Genomic DNA, 16,815 nt, shown 5'->3' on the forward strand with positions numbered 1-16,815 from the left:
CGTCGGATCATGGTAATATTTTCGTTGTGTTTTTTTCAGTTATACGCCATCGCATTTATGTTCATGCACAGCTTTCTCAATGTAAACAAGCAATTTCAAAATTGCAAGTATTACGACGGATTTATGTCCGTCACGACAGTAGACCTTGCATGTGACCTGCTCCAACATTATAGCGGACATGAACGGCGCTTTAGGGAGAACCCAAATTACAGTTCTACAAGTTCTACTAAAATGTATTCGTGAATACAGTTGAAAGTGCCACTTAAGGAGGCTATCTAACAAATATACCAGTGAAAAACTGGCTGATTGCAATAGGAAATTAAAGTACAAAAATTGAAAATGTCAATGCCAAAATCAAGTACCTTGTTGATAGATCAATTGAACACAAAATTTGTTTATATCATCATCAGGAAGAGTGCTTGCAAGTTTGTAGAAGGCATGAAAGTTGGTTCCGTGGTTTGTAGCCATATTGCCATTTACAAAAACCTACAATAACCATTAAATGACATTTACAAAAACATGTTTACATCCACAGGCAATAAATTATATGATCATTAGATGCCCTTGATATAGGACATTCTTCCAAGGTTGCTGTGGGCGTTTACATATTTTTCGTGTCTTTTGACCTCACGTCTAAATAGAATGTTTGGTTCGTGATTGCATTACAAATTATCTGTGTTCAAATCTACCCTACGCGTCGTAATTCCGAAATGATAGCTGCTTGCCTCTTGGCATTCAACTTGTTAAAATTACGTATATAAGCTCCTTGAACTTTACTAATAGAAAAAGTTAACGTCAGTAATCAAAGTCACTTAGAACTATAGGGACGTATTAAACGAGATACTCAGTCAAATAATACTGAGAAACCTCCACTGTACTGCGTCAGCGGCAATTTTCACCGGAAATCGTTTTCCTGTGGGACAACAAGATAAGCAAGAGAAAGTGTTGAAAAGCAACTTCATAATATCCTCTTACATGAACAAGTCTTGTTGCCGTTGAATGTAAAGTTTATTTCCTAAATATTTTGGGTCTATATTCAAATTTACCGTAAACACGATTGGAACTAGTTCGGGATAATTGGATGATGAAGTAATGTCGATTCAATCTTCACATGTAACCTCATCTACTTTTCTTTTTCAGTTACACACTTGTTTTTATTGGTATTTTGTAATATCGCAACATTCAGCTAAAATGCACCTCTTTTAAGAAATTCGAAAAATATTAAACTCCAATTATCCTAAATTAGTTCCTATCGTGTTCGTAATTGTGATCGGTTAATATATAATCGTCATGGGTAACTTGATCATCCTGGTGAATTGGTACTTGTGGTGTTCATGTGCCCGTCGTTCAAACTGACATCACCCTTCAAGTTAATACACTTCTTGAAAAAATGTAACAATACAATGCAAAAGTAAGTAAACAGTTCTTCTCTGATACCTGCATCAACGATTGCTTGTACAGCGGACTCAGGTTATCCAGGTCAAGCCACAGACGACAACGAACACCTAAATATCACCATTCGCAACGATTCATTAGGCTTAACAGAAAACAGAGCAAGCCTTATATTTGGCATGTAAAGATAAAATGGAAATCCCTTTCACTCAGAGGAGAACTTATAATCTCATAATTCATTCATAGAACTCTTTCCCTATTCAAAACTGTCCCAGTTCTCTTAGCTGAAAACCTTTTTATGTTCCAATCAAGATGGTTCTGCTGCTACACAAGTTATCACAATAATCGAAATTGAACGACATCTCTACTATTGCTATAATAACTCTACATGACAGAACCATCATGAGAGGAGATGTAATTTCTAGGACTATTCAAAAAATCGTATCGACATTTATTTTTACACATCTTATGTATATATATATATATATATATATATATATATATATATATATATATATATATATATATATATATGTGTGTGTGTGTGTGTGTGTGTGTGTGTGTCTGTCTGTCTGTCTGTCTGTCTGTCTGTCTGTCTGTCTGTGTCTGTGTCTGTGTGTGTCTGTGTCTGTGTCTGTGTCTGTGTATGTTAGAGTGAAATTATAAGGTAAGAGAGCCAAGTTGTCTCATCAATTTTACAGAATCAACTTCAATTCAAATGGCCAACAAACAGCACTATAAAAACAAAATTAGTATTACATTTTACCCTATACGATGACAATTTAGGCTATAGTTTGATTTTGGCACGGCGCACGGAAGGGCCGGGACTTTAAAAATTATTGTGTGTAGAAAAAGGAGGAAAGGTGCCAAGGGGTCTGAAACGAGACGAAATGCTTTTTTTTTGCAAATTTCCATTCCCGCAAGATACGTTTGTGAACGCTCAGTGGAAACTTTCTAGCACTGAAATGGAGGTCATTTGAGAATACTCACAGTTATGAACTTTAGAATCTGTATACGATCTAAAAAGTAAACAGAGAAAGCAAATCTTAGCGATTAAACTCGGTATAAACAGAATCACGAAACGTCTTCGGACTTGACCTTTGAAAGGCATTAATAACACTACCTTCTTCAATTGAGAGGCGATTAGGTATGCGTCAGGATTTTAATATTAAATTGTCAGTCAGGTTTTAATTTAGCAAGTAATTTAGCTGCGCTGTCTTAGTCGAAGGATTTGTTGACGCAAACGTTCCCATGTTTTAACACAGGGTACAGGGGACAGTCCCCTGGGGTGGGGAGGAAGGTGGTTTTTGTGCAACGGTTTACCTTATTTGATTTTATTAATTTTGACTATGATATTTCAAATAAAGAGTTCAACTCTACACCGTCTGACTGCTTTATTATTACCGACAAGTCCTTATCTCCTCTCCAACTTGTGTATACACCTCTGTAATTGCTCCGAAAACATTGCCAACTTGCTAATCCGCTGTCGGTATCAGCGGATTAAGTGACTAAGTCAACACCACAGCCGTCCCACACGCATTAAAATAAGGATATTTCACTACGTGTGGGACGGCTGTGGTGTTGACTTAATAAGCTAATCCGCTGATACGCTCAGTCATTAACAAGTTGGCAATGTTTGCGCAGCAATTAGAGTGGTATGTGCACTGGTTGACGAGGAGATAAGGAATTGTAGGTATTGGAAACACAGTCAGACAGTTTGGAGTCGAAAGCAAGTTGGCAATGTTTTTGGAGCAATTACAGTGGTGTATACACAAGTTGGAGAGGAGATAAGGACTTGTCGGTAATAATAAAGCAGTCAGACGGTGTGAGTTGAACTTTTTATTTGAAATATCACAGTCAAAATTAATAAAATCAAATAAGGTAAACCGTTGCACAAAAAACACCTTCCTCCCCACCCCAGGGGACTGTACCCTGTACCCTATGGTTTTAATGAGCGATAATGTTTGTATTTGCACTTTAAAGCAACAGAGTGAGGTCAAAATCACGAAAGACTGAATGAAAAGCCCAGATACATATTATTAAACACTGGCGAATGGATAGAACACGTAAAGCGGATTCTTATCTGAACAGTAAGATGCGACCTCAGTATTCCGAGACAACTTTGATCCCCACCGATTCGAAATAAGGTTGGACTTGAAAATCATTTCAGAATGCATCGTTGATATCGATGAACGCTATTCGTGTGATACAGGCATCTGCCATGAATGTTTTATAATAAGATAAAATAGCGGCATCTTGTTTAAGGCAATAACGACAACCCTATGGCCTTTACAGCGTTACTATTACCGTAAATTTACCTACACCTTTTTGGAACCTTGTGCCTTACGTTTTGTAGCTATGGAGACCAAAATAGAACACAATTGCTTTGAACTATAATATGTAAACTCCAACGAACATGTTCTCGTTTCTCAGATAACGAGGAGAAGCCGAAAACACATTGGTGACACTGAATAACATTTTCTTTGAAATGTATTCGATTGATGACACTCTTTTTGACTGATCTTCATATGTTGTTGTGCTTATACAACATAACACTGACACCATGCTCTAAATATTTTAGATAAGTAAATTGTCTTAATAAAAAGTGGACTTTAAATACGAACGCCATTTTCTAGGTTTTTTGAATGCTAATTTTCCTGGAGACTTTGGATTTCTAACATCATTTACATTTTAACATCTAGAATAATTCAAACAGGGTGTAGTCTGCCTAAAGTGCACTCTACGACAATGGTTTTGTTGTTTTGAGAAGGATTTGTTCTGCTCAAAAGTATTGGTATGTTTACTTTTGTTATATTTTTGTCATTACTCTTATTACATGAGTCAGTTCTGCGTTTTTGCCGTCGCTTGCTAGATAAGGCGCCATCAGTAGGTCATGCAGTCCACACCACCCTTTCTTCAAGGAAGCTGCTCTGATATATTTTGATTTTCAACATCAAAACCTGTGTGCAACTATGTAAAATCATAAATCAAAGCGTGTAGTTCGTTCGTCTTTTTATCTGCCACAAGAAATGGGAGGAGAGAAAAACGGGTTGGTCGAGGATTATAGTTTCAGCAGCGGCAGAAATATTTTACAACGGCACCAGAGGTATCAGATGTATAACATATCATAAAATATTTTCTTCTCGATGAGAGAGAGCTAAGAAGTGCAAAAGACATTAGAAAAAAGCCGTGAGATATAGGTGTTTGGGACTACCAGTAAAATGTTAACACTTATTTCCTCTTTATCTCTTTAAGAATGCTTTGGTTAAGTAGATTTAACACGTCATTTAACAATCCTGAGTAAATAGTCTGTATGTTTGTATCTTTGATATAACGTTTGTGTATAGCCCAAGACCTTTTCGTCGCTTCGCAATATTTGGCTATAGGACGTACTTTAACTCTGTATCTGTAAAAATCACACACTAAAGGATTAGTTTTGCTAAATATGAGTGACGTATCTCCACGTCATGCCCCTCAGATGTTAAAGATGTGGTGATAAAATCAAGGTGAAAAGAACCTACCGAATGCCAACAGAATTATGATATCAAAAAATTGATAGCTGTAAAAGGACACACACTGTACGTCAAATTGCTTCAAAACTGCCGCAAGTGATTCCGACAAACCTTCAAAAGCAAACTTTGCTGTGCAGTAACCGTCAGTGAATGGAAAATCTATTTGTTAAAACAAAGGAACGTGTTTGAAAAAAAATAATCTAGATAATAAGTTGAGATATATTTGACTATATCATCTTTCCAATATATCTTCCATCGTGTTTATACTATCTACTTACTCAATATGTGCCACATGATGTCAATTAACCAGTTTTCTGACAGGCGATGCGGTAACATACATAATGCTTATAGATTCATAGATTCATATATAGATACATACATAGCTTAGGTACGACATTACAAAAAAGGGTGGTAACCCGGCGTAACAAAAACGCCCTCTACATTACATAGGCATAAATTGGATACGGCACTTTAACCTTAACTATTCTAACAAATAATGGCGGTCTCTGTGGTTGTTATAACTGGGTGCTCCTCAGGCATCGGGTTGGCTACGGCAGCCAGATTGGCTGGAGACGACTCCAAAAAGTACAAAGTGTACGCAACAATGAGAGACACGTCTCGAAAACAACAACTGGTGCAGACAGTGGGTGACGCGCTGGGTCAAACTTTGTTTATACGTGAGCTGGATGTTACCAAAGACGAATCAGTCGAAGCTTTCTTCAGTCAAGTGTATGAAGAAGACGGACGGGTTGACATTTTAGGTATGTCAGTAGTTGCATAATTACTCAGAGGAAATACCGAAATATTTACCGACAGAAATATTTAGAGACTAAAGCGAAGTGTTTGTTTCTATTTATGTTTCTTAGCATATCAAGGTCAGTTCAACCTTGTCCTTCTTTGCCTTTAGTAGTCATTGAAGTTTGCAAGCAGACATAAGCATGCATAACCTTAACCAGTCGCCTGTAAATTTCACACAGACCCTTGGGAAAAGGGTCAACTTTACGATCTGCCAGAGAAAAGATGCCTATCATTTAGCGTCTATTCAATGAACGCAGTGAAGTGACTCTAGGGAACAATTGACCTGTCTAGTTGACGCTTGCTAACATGTACCTTACATTTAAATATAAGTAGACTGAAGTGGATTTTTAAATCATCCCATTATGGATACTATGTAACAACTTTTACATGGAAAGAATACAAATGTGAAAATGTAACTTTCATAGTGGCATATTTTAGACACTGGAAGCCTGTCGAAATTTACACGAGGGCATATGTTGTCACTGATATGAGGTTAAGGCCACTTAATAACACTACTATTGTATTACTATTGTATTGTACCTGTGGGTATCAATCATTTAACAGCATACAAGTTTAACGCACTCGAAAAACTGCTGACCTCGACATTCTAAAGAGTAACCACAGAATAGAACTATAGATGTTGACCTAAAAATACATATTCGGTGATGAACCGTTTTTCGTATTTTGTAAAAGCTATTGTCGCTAGCCTTGGGCAGAATGACATGTACCAGGAGAAACTTCATGATATTCAATCAATAATTCATCTCCTAGTGAATTCACTTTCTGACCAACCGTATTGCTGGATATTATACTGATAAGGTGTCGAATCAGAAAACACAGGCATAGGACTTCTTTAAAAAACTTACGAATACTTCATATACGAGTACCTGTAATGGTATCTTTGACCTACATTGACACGGCGTCGATCTTGACCTTGCAATTACTTCATTGTAGTCAAGTGAAGTATTCAGGATGCAGGGGAGCCGTATCATTTTTAAAACACCAGAAATAACCTCTTGGTTGCTGCTTTGCCATACGTCTATACGTATTTCTTCGATGAATTTGGCTTTGTTGTGAATGTTGTGTGCGAAATGTGTATTTTTGTGTTGACCGCTCATTCAAATTCGTCTTACTCGGTACCCCGGAACTGAACGGACTGGTTTGATGGAAGAAGTCAAAATGGTGACCAGAATTTCGTATATCCTGACCAAAACTTTTCATTTTTTGAAAAGCGCCATCTCACCATCTAGTTTTTGTCCTGATGAACGCAATCTGCATAATTCGACTCATCCGCATGCGCACAAGAAAAGAGTAGTACGTTTGCAACTTAGAGAGACGTTACTGAGTAAGCCCATCGATTTCCAATTCCGAAATTTCCGAACAAGTGTGATACTGTAATAAATAATAAACACAAACAAAACATTTTGAAGACCAAGAAAGAATACATGCAAAACTAATACCCTAAAAATAGTAAGCAAATTACATTGAGTAGTAAACGAGGGAAACTTGGAACAAAAACAGAGAAGAAATGGCAAAGTGATCGTAAAACTTACATGCAAGAATTTAAAGGTTTTTGAAAAAAAGCACAACACCAAATACGAGTATTTTCACACAGACTTAGGATTCCCAAATTGCTTAATTTGTAAATAATTGTAGTAAACTGTGGTTTCAGGGTGAAAACGAGTGATTTGGTCGTTTTGTGACTTTGGCGTTTAACAAAAGTAAATTAATTTGTTTTCTTCAAGACAGAAACTGCCAACTTATTCTTGTCTTTATATATTCTATTCTATCAAAGTATGTTTTTTTGAAATCAATATGTAGTCACTTCAAGCTGCATGATGAATTGATATGTAAAAGTAGAGAGGTTTAACAACTCTGATATCGAATTATTTTACGCTTTTCTTAATTTCCCTGCTACTGATAAAAGATATCTATGCTTCATCCACAGTAAACAATGCTGGGATATTAACGACGTACCCGCTAGAGGGCGTACCATTTGAAGTCAATCGTCAGATAATGGAGACGAACTTCTTCGGAGCTCTGAGGACAATTCAAAAGGTCATACCTAATATGAAGAAAAGAAGATCTGGTAGAATTATAAACATTGGAAGTATGGCAGGAGTTATCGGTAAGTAAGCAGAATACCATAAATTTTATTAAAAATTCGGTTTTCCTGTCACCATTACTGCATCTCGTCACGGCGTGGCTAAAGCTTTAAATTTTACGATGAGAATACAACAACAGGAGAGTAATGACACTCTTAAACGCTTTATAAAAATTGTCATTTGAGGGCCCTGTCACACCTTGACGATTTAGCCAGCCTAAGTCGACGTTCCAAATTTTCTCTAAAACGCTTGTTTGGTGAACTAACAATGTATTTTAGCTCACGTGTGTAAACACTGGGCTATTGTCATAGCGATGTCTGTCTGTCTGTCCGTGTGTGTGTGTGTGTGTGTTTAGTGTGTGTGTGTGTGTGTGTGTGTCTGTCTGTCTGTTTACACGATAACTCAAAAACGCCTGAACGGATTCAAGTCAGATTTGGTACACAGGTACCATGTGGTACTTGCAAGAACTGATTAGATTTTAGTTAGTGTGGCTTGCATATTAATGAAGTTATGCAATATCGAATTTTTCCATACAATGGTTTCCCTATGGAGACGGTAATGACAGTGTAGACATATATCAAGAAATATTGCACAAAATTTCATGAAACTTTGCACAGATGACAATCTAAGAACATTATGATGATACTGTGAGTGTCATGTCAATTATCTTCTCATTTGCATATTTAATGAACTTTTGTTATTAGTGAGATAACTCTGAAATTCCTGCACTAAACTTGATGATACTTGCAACAAATATTGATCTAATATATATCTAATTATAGTTAGAAGCATTAGGCAGTGTAAAGTTAACAATTAGCTCATTTGCATATTTTATGAAGGTTTGTAATTAGTCACATAACTCCGATATAACTTCACCAAATGTGATGAAATTTGCTGCAGATACTGAGCCGACTGATATCTAACTGTAGTGTAAAGCATTTAGTAGTGTAGAATTAATTAAGGGTTCATTTGCATATTTAATGAACTTTGTAATAAGGTATATAACTCTGAAATTACAGCACCCAAGTCAGTGAAATTGGGTACAGATATTGTTTTGATAAATATATAATTGTACTGAGAAGCATTTGGCAGTGTCAAGTTAACAAATAGGTCATTTGCATATTTTATGAAGTTTAGTAATTAGTGGTATAACTCCAAAATAACTGCACCAAATGTGCTGAAACCTGCTGCAGATACTGATCCGACAGATATCTAATTGTGGTGTAGAGCATTTAGTTGTGTGAAGTTAATTAAGGGTTCATTTGCATATTTAATGAACTTTGTAATTAGTGATTTTTCTCCAAAATTAAAGCATTAAATTTGATGAAACTTGCTACAGATGTTGATCTGATAAATATCCAATTGTACTGAGAAGCATTGAGCAGTGTCAAGTTAATAATTAGCTCATTTGCATATTCAATGAAGTCTTATAATTAGTCATATAACTCCGAAATAACTGCATCAAATGTAATGAACACTGCTGCACATACTGATACGACAGATATCTAACTGTGTTGTAAAGCATTTAGTAGTATAAAGTTAATAAAGGGTTCATTTGCATATTTAATAAACTTTGTAATTAGGTATATACTCTGAAATTTCGGCACTAAAATTTGGTGAAACGTGCTACAGATATTGACTTGATAAATATTTAATTGTGCTATGAATCATTGAACAGTGTCAAGTTAATGTAGGGTTTATTTGCGTATTTAATGAACTTTGTAATAAGTGATATTACTCTAAAATTACAGCATTAAATTGAATAAAACGTGCTACAAATGTTGATCTGATGGATATCTAATTGTCCCATAAAGCATTGAGCAGTGTCAAGTTAATTGACAGCTCATTCGCATATTAAATAAAGTTTTGTAATTAGTGATTAAACTCTGAGAGTACTGTGCGAAGTTTTAAAAAAACCTGCTACATATAGTGATAACATATATCTCATTTTTCTGTGAAGCGTACTACTATTAATGAACCTGTTGTAAAACACGTGAGCATATTCAGTTCATATCTGGTTCCATCTTGGGCTTATACGTAGAGTATTCATAATACCCAAGACAATTATCTCGACGCGTTTCGACTTATGAGAACTTAGGCCTACATGTACCTCGTGTCAACATGTGCCAACGAGCGCACAACCTGCCTACAACTTATGGCCCAATCGGGCGGAACGTATGTATGTATGTATGTATGTATGTATGTATGTATGTGTGTGTGTGTGTTGTGTGTGTGTGTGTGTGTGTGTGTGTTGTGGTGTGTGTGTGGTGGTGTGTGTGTGTGTGTGTGTGTGTGTGTGTGTGTGTATGTATGTATGTATGTATGTATGGATGGATGGATGGATGATGGATGGATGGTATGGATGGATGGATGGATGGATGGATGGATGGATGGATGGATGGATGGATCGATGTATGTATGTATCTATCTATCCAGTGACTATCTATGTATGTATCTATATATAACACTATGAGAAATATTTTTGAAAAATGAGATTTGCTGATTTTCACAAATTTTGAAGCAAAATAAATGAAAATCAAAGGAAAACCACTCATTTTCTTGTTTTTTCAGTGCAAAAGTTTGAACTGTGCAGCCAACTCCACATTATCGGCGTTTTTGATACATAAATATTTACAGTGTAGATTTGTTAACATCAGCTGCATAGTTAGATCTTGATTTTTCTCTCTTGCAAAATTGTGAACTATAGGCTCGGTTGGCAATCATTTGTTATTTCCAATGGAAAAGGTCAGAAAATGATGTTTGCTTGAAAAAGAAAGTATTTCATGCTAAAGTTGTAGTTTCTCTGGTAGAAAAATCAAATGCTATTCAGACTACCAACATTGCATTGATTTGCTAGGAGAAATTTCTCTAAACTTGTCAGGGGTACTAATTCTCTGCTCCAGCTTTACCAGGGGTACTAGTTCTCTGCTCCAGCAAGTTCCAGGGGTACTAATTCTCTGCTCCAGCTTTACCAGGGGTACTAATTCTCTGCCCAGCAAGTGTAGGGGTACTAATTTTCTGCTCAAGTAAGTTCCAGGGGTACTAATACCCTGCTCCAGCAAGTGTCGGGCACTAATTCTCTGCTTCAACAGTTCCAGTGGTACTAATTCTCTGCCCCTATAAGTTCCAGGGGTACTAATTCTTTGCCCCAGCAGTTGTAGGGGTACTATTTCTCTGCCCCTGTAAGTTTCAGGGGTACTAATTCTCTTCTCCAGCAAGTGTCGGACACGAAATCCCTGTCCCACTAATTAAGTTTCCAGGGTACCAATTCTCTGCTCACCAAGTGTTGGGGTTCTAATTCTCTGTCAAACAGGTTCCAGGGGTGCTTATTCTCTGCCCCAGCAATTCAAGTCTACGTATAAATTCTCTCCTTGCAAGTGTACAAATTATCTATAAAAAAATGGGTAACCTGTGTTCTTTTGCAAACTCTGATTTTCATCAGAGGAAAAGAAATCATTTAGGTTATTTTGGTAGCCTCGGAGAGTTTTTAGAAATTATGAGAGGTAAAGATTGAAATTATTTTGACTACCTCTATTTCTTCTGTTTTGTATGGGAAAACATGAAAAATACGCAAATCTCATTTTCAAAAATATTTCTCATAGTGTTGTATGTATGTATCTATGTATCTATCTATGTATCTATCTATGTATCTATCTATGTATCTATCTATGTATCTATGTATCTATCTATGTATTTATGTACGTATCTATATATGTGTCTATGTATCTGTGTATCTATGTATCTATGTATCTATCTATTTATCTATCTATCTATGTATCTATCTGTATCTATCTATCTATGCATATATCTATCTATGTATGAATCTATGTATGTATCTATGTATGTTTCGATGTAGCTATGTATGTATCTATATATGAATCTATGTATCTATAAGCATTATGTATGTCACCCCATTGCCTGTCAGAAAACAGGTTAATTGACATCATGTGGCATATATTGAGTAAGTAGATAGTGTAAACACGATGGAAGATATATTGGAAAGATGATATAGTCAAATATATCTCAAATTATTATCTAGATTATTTTTTTCAAACACGTTCCCTTGTTTTACAAAATAGGTTTTCCATTCAGTGACGGTTACTGTGCAGCGAAGTTTGCTTTGGAAGGTTTGTCGGAATCACTTGTGGCAGTTTTGAAGCAATTTGACGTACAGTGAGTGTCCTCTTACAGCTATCAATTTTTAGAGATCATCATTCTGTCTGCATATCTGTCTGTATATCTATCCCTCTCTATCTACTTGACTGTAAAGTCTACTCTTTCGGGTTGTCTGTTTGTCTATCGGTGCCTTTAAGATAACACCAAACTAACTTGAATAAACGTTTTGTAGTATTGTCATTGCAAATCACAAATACAGGAATCATTGGATCGCTTCAAGTTTTAAAGCTGTGAGAAAGTAATTATGGTTCTATCTCGTAATATAACCTTAACTTGTGGGTTTCCTGTCCCTTCCAGCATCAGCATGATTGCATTCGGCCTCGTTATGACACCACTTCTGCAGGGACTCGGTGGAAACTTGAATTTGAATGAAGATGCCGTTGGCGAGGAAACGCTCGAGTTGATGCAAAAGGGTATGGCTTCGAAACACTGGCAAAGTACCAGTGTCGATTTCATTCAAACCGTGGGACAGGCAGCAGAAGTCGTCGTCTCAGTTATTGAAGACCCAAATCCAAAGTTAAGATACACAAATAGAGAAGAAATAAGAGAATTCTTGTCCCTTAAGTTAAAAGATTTGAGTGGTGAGAACGTTGTCGCTCATCAGATGAAATATTTTGAGACTTAAGGTAGTTTTGAATGTTTACTGCACATCTGAGGAGAAATACTACATGCTGTCTTTCGAGGGATACAATCGTTGTTGAAGAATGTATTTCAATTGATCGATTAAGCTAAATTATAAACAGTGGAGTGGCTTGTCTCACCACTGTCTATTGTTAAGTAGGTCACGCGCATTTCTGTATATTCCACGCAATCATTAATGTGGAAAAACAAACGTTGGACAGTAAAGCACTAGATGACAATTTTAACCAGTTGAACTTCACAACCACCTACCAAAAGTTGGTACGAGGCGACTAAAAATATAAGTACAGTTCACAAAATAATTGAAAACGTTGAAATACAATTTTGTTAATATGGCAATTCGCCCTTATCAGGTAGCGGCCATATTGGAATGCAAACGAGGATATTGACGCATAAACAACAAACAAACAAAGAAAGTCGTATTTAAAAACAATGGCGCCATACCACACGTGTGTGTTGAATTTTCATACAAATTTCGCTGAAAACTGATGTTTGCCGCTACCATTACATTCACCGAAACAAAGTACTGTGGTTTTCTCTTACTAGACTATTGCAACAAAGTGTTTGAGCATAGTGCCGTCGACCATTCGCAAATACCCGCCGGGTAAACAAACCGTGTTTTAGGTAAGTTGTTTCAATTTTCTTTTGATCATAATTGATACATTTACAGCATTTAGCTATATTACCGCCAGAAAACAAACCGCGCCAGTCTTGCCTCAGCTAGAATACTCTCTGTACGCTATGGCTTCACACCACTGCTGTGTACCGTTTTGTCGAAGTGACAGGCGATACCAACGCATTTCATTTCATAGTTTTCCGGTTGCTCCCAGACGGCGAGCAGAATGGATTGTAACAAATAAGACGTGACGAGGGTCCTAATTTTAAGGTAAATATTGTTCTCGACTCTAGCCTAGTTTGAAATTTGATCGAACGCCTAGGTTCGGGCGGGTCCAACTAGTATAAGTATGAGTACACCTTACACAGGGCACCTATAGTATTAGGTTCAACCATTTCGTAATATTTACTGTGTACAGTCCGACGGCAGTAGCTGTGCAATGCTACCGTGTTTTCATTATGAATTCCATTGAAAAACACCTTCAAAGTACAGGGTCGTAATTTGTGAATATTTTGTTTGACATGCCTCCTTATCTATATATGGAGCGGTTTTTTTTCTCTAACGACTGGGCAGAGAGCCTGGCTTTACGGAGTAGCCTTTGCCGTTCCATGACTCGAGGTTTTTTGCCTGTAGTTGTTGGCGTTGACGGCGCCAATGAAATTTCGTTAGCCAGACCACAGCTTGTGGAGTGATCGATTAGAAGGACCTGGTTTGCCACCCTATGCTTAGTACAGGCAAAACCTCAACTTCATCTTCGGAACTCCAGCCTTTTTACAGCTGTCAATTTTATTGTAAACGGAATTATATTTTGATTCGTTTTTAGATAACTGGTGCAACAAAGGTCAGCGAATTCCATTTTGAAAAGGATGATTATGTGAAAACACTGACGGGTAGAAAACGCCTGAAGGATAATGCCATCCCATCACAGTTTGCGTGGACACGAAAGACGCCCTCACGTAAACCACCAACACCAAGAAAATCACCATTGACAGACCCAGAAAGCTCATGTGATGACCAGTAGGTAATTTAGTAAATATGATTTGAAGAATATAGTTGTCAGTAATCTAAATGAAAGGAAATGTTATCTATCTATCTATCTGTTTCGTTACATTTCAAAATGTTAAAACATCAATGTTCTCTCTGGAAATTTTGATAGTATTGGTCAATTTGCAAACTGTGCAATACTTTATTTTCACTGGATTTTTTTTTTGCTGAAAACTATCATCTCTAGGGAAAACCCTATTTTCTGATTGCAATAATGTTGGAATGCAGAGTAACTACTTACTTTTTTCACAATGGTTATATATTGTTTATTGTTTTCTGTGTTTCTAGGAAAATTACCAATATCACAAAGACGAGTCCGCCATCAGCAGAACATGATTATGCCATCAGTCCAGAGAAGTTGACTACTGAACAGCAATTGGAAGCAGCAAAAGAACGTATTGCTGAACTGGAGAATGCAAACAAATGTTTATTATCTGATAGGTTTTGTTTAGAACGTTTTTCTAATGATAATAGTATGATAAGTTTTCATACAGGATTTACTTCATATTCAGATTTTGTTTTATTTTTCAATTCTGTACAACCAACTGCTGTAAACATGGTGAGGTGGTCTAAGGTTCAAAGTGTGCTTGGAAGTGTCATAGAGCAGGGAGAAGAAAAGACCATCTCAGTGTCCCAAAAGGTGTTTCGACAGTCATGCTTATCATTGATAGATCAGTTGTTTCTTTTATGTGTAGAGTACGATTAAATTTATTCGAACAAGACCTTGCATGCCGATTCAATATTTCAGTTTCAACTGTAAGTCGAATAATTATCACCTGGTCGAATTATTTGTATTTCTTTCTTGGTTCAATGAAAGTTTGGATATCTAGGGATGTAGTTGACAGAGATATGCCAGAGTGCTTTAAATTGACATACCCACTACCAGGGTTATTCTTGACTGTACTGAATTTGAAGTACAGAATCCATCATCTTTAGTTTTACATTCAGAACTTTATTCACATTATAAGAGTACAACATTTAAAGGGCTCTGGGAATTTCACCATGTGGGTTGGTTTCTTTTGTGTCAGCACTTTTTTCTGGTAGTATTTCAGATAAGGAAATTGTTTTACAGTCAGGTTTGTTACCGTATCTTGAAAGGGGGATTCAGTTATGGCTGATAAGGGGTTTCTAATATCAGATTTACTTTCTCAGCAAGGGATTGGATTGAATATTCCACCATTCAGGTATAGTAGGGGACAATTTACAAAGGAGGAGGTTGAAGAAACCCAGCAGATTGCACATCTACGGATACATATTGAAAGGGCAATTAGGAGGGTAAGGGAATATCATATTTTTGATACTTGTATTCCACTTTCTTTAGCTGGGACAGCCAATCAAATATGGAGTGTATGTGCACTACTGGCCAATTTCAGGGGGCCCCTTTTCTAGGAAATTAATGTATCTATGCATTGGATTTCCTTTTCACTTTTCTTTTGAAACAAACTCTCTGTAAAATGTGTTTTACAGCACAACATAAAGATAACAAGTGTGTGTGAAAAATAAGTCAAATTGTGTTTCTGTTTTCATGTGATTTTAGTTGTACTCAGTATTATAGTTGGTCTAATAGGTCACTGACCTATTGAACTGTATTTGACCTGTTCAAACAACTCATTTGTAGATTGTCTTAAACACTGTTTTCTCAACCTCTGTTGGTTTTAAAATGCAAAAATTAGACCTTAATTTAATTTGAAATAATATTATTCATGAAATACAAGTGAATTTATCCTAGTAAAACTACTATAATCTTATTGCATGTCATGTGAAATGCTCTGTCAGTTAAAACATCTTAAATTCTGTTCTCCATTTCTTATCACATACTGAATGTATGAAACCAAACAATGCAAGTTATTCTGATGTAATAAATATTCTTTAATTCTCATGCAATTGGAATAAAAGTACATGTCATGTTTCTAAATTTTTCTGTTGACATCACTTTCTATTAAATTTCAAATAGCTTGGAATTTCTTTGTGGCCTGGTGATAAAATAGAAGCCTTCTGTGACATAAAGAAACATCTGTACTGCATGCAACACTTAATTTTGCAACAGCTTAACCAAAATCAACCGTTCATGGTTTCATCGAATGAACAGACAAAATTAAAGAGCCTACAGTCAAATTTCAATCTCACACAGTGGACTGCTAATGTTTGAAAAGATTAATTTTTATACAAAAATAAAGCGTGACATTCAACTTCATGAACTCAGACTTTTTTCTTATCATGGGAAACATTTATTTTATCACTAAGAATAGAGGAAGGTAATTTTCAAAATAAAATTTATCAAGTTTCATTTTCATTTCAGCAAACACATTTGCATCAAATTTGATTCGTTCAATATGTAAATCATTTTGGGTCCAAATTACAAAATCACACCAAGTTAGACCTGAAAGACCCATTTGACCCATTACCTGGTGATAATACTGATGAGTGGTCTTCAATTTCAAACCCCCATCTGTCATCTTTAAATATTGACAATGATGGACTGAGTCAACTTGGGGACATTTCACCTCTATGAGGCCAAAGGGATGATTTTCTG

At 36.3% G+C, this 16,815-nt stretch overlaps 1 protein-coding gene and 1 long non-coding RNA gene across 2 annotated transcripts; both read left to right on the forward strand.

Moving 5' to 3' along the window:
* Positions 1-5,400: 5,400 nt before the first annotated feature.
* Positions 5,401-12,956, forward strand: LOC139123378 (retinol dehydrogenase 8-like). Its single transcript, XM_070689528.1, has 4 exons — positions 5,401-5,665; positions 7,651-7,830; positions 11,887-11,980; positions 12,281-12,956. The coding sequence occupies exons 1-4, from the start codon at positions 5,401-5,403 to the stop codon at positions 12,606-12,608; spliced, it is 867 nt and encodes a 288-aa protein (XP_070545629.1). The 3' UTR covers positions 12,609-12,956.
* Positions 12,957-13,051: 95 nt separating this feature from the next.
* Positions 13,052-14,957, forward strand: LOC139122376 (uncharacterized). The gene is made up of 3 exons (XR_011549438.1): positions 13,052-13,246; positions 14,062-14,255; positions 14,571-14,957. It is a non-coding gene; the product is annotated as an uncharacterized lncRNA (long non-coding RNA).
* The last annotated feature ends 1,858 nt before the right edge of the window (positions 14,958-16,815 follow it).

Source organism: Ptychodera flava, chromosome 22 (genome assembly GCF_041260155.1).
Source record: "Ptychodera flava strain L36383 chromosome 22, AS_Pfla_20210202, whole genome shotgun sequence".
Classification (NCBI taxonomy): domain Eukaryota; kingdom Metazoa; phylum Hemichordata; class Enteropneusta; family Ptychoderidae; genus Ptychodera; species Ptychodera flava.

Bases quoted from the DNA above. Each gene is read 5' to 3' on its own strand.
- LOC139123378 (XM_070689528.1), top strand. From the start codon at position 5,401: ATGGCGGTCTCTGTGGTTGTTATAACTGGGTGCTCCTCAGGCATCGGG. The intron at 5,666-7,650 runs GTATGTCAGTAG...CTTCATCCACAG, and splicing joins CGGACGGGTTGACATTTTAG to TAAACAATGCTGGGATATTA. The intron at 11,981-12,280 runs GTGAGTGTCCTC...TGTCCCTTCCAG, and splicing joins TTGAAGCAATTTGACGTACA to CATCAGCATGATTGCATTCG.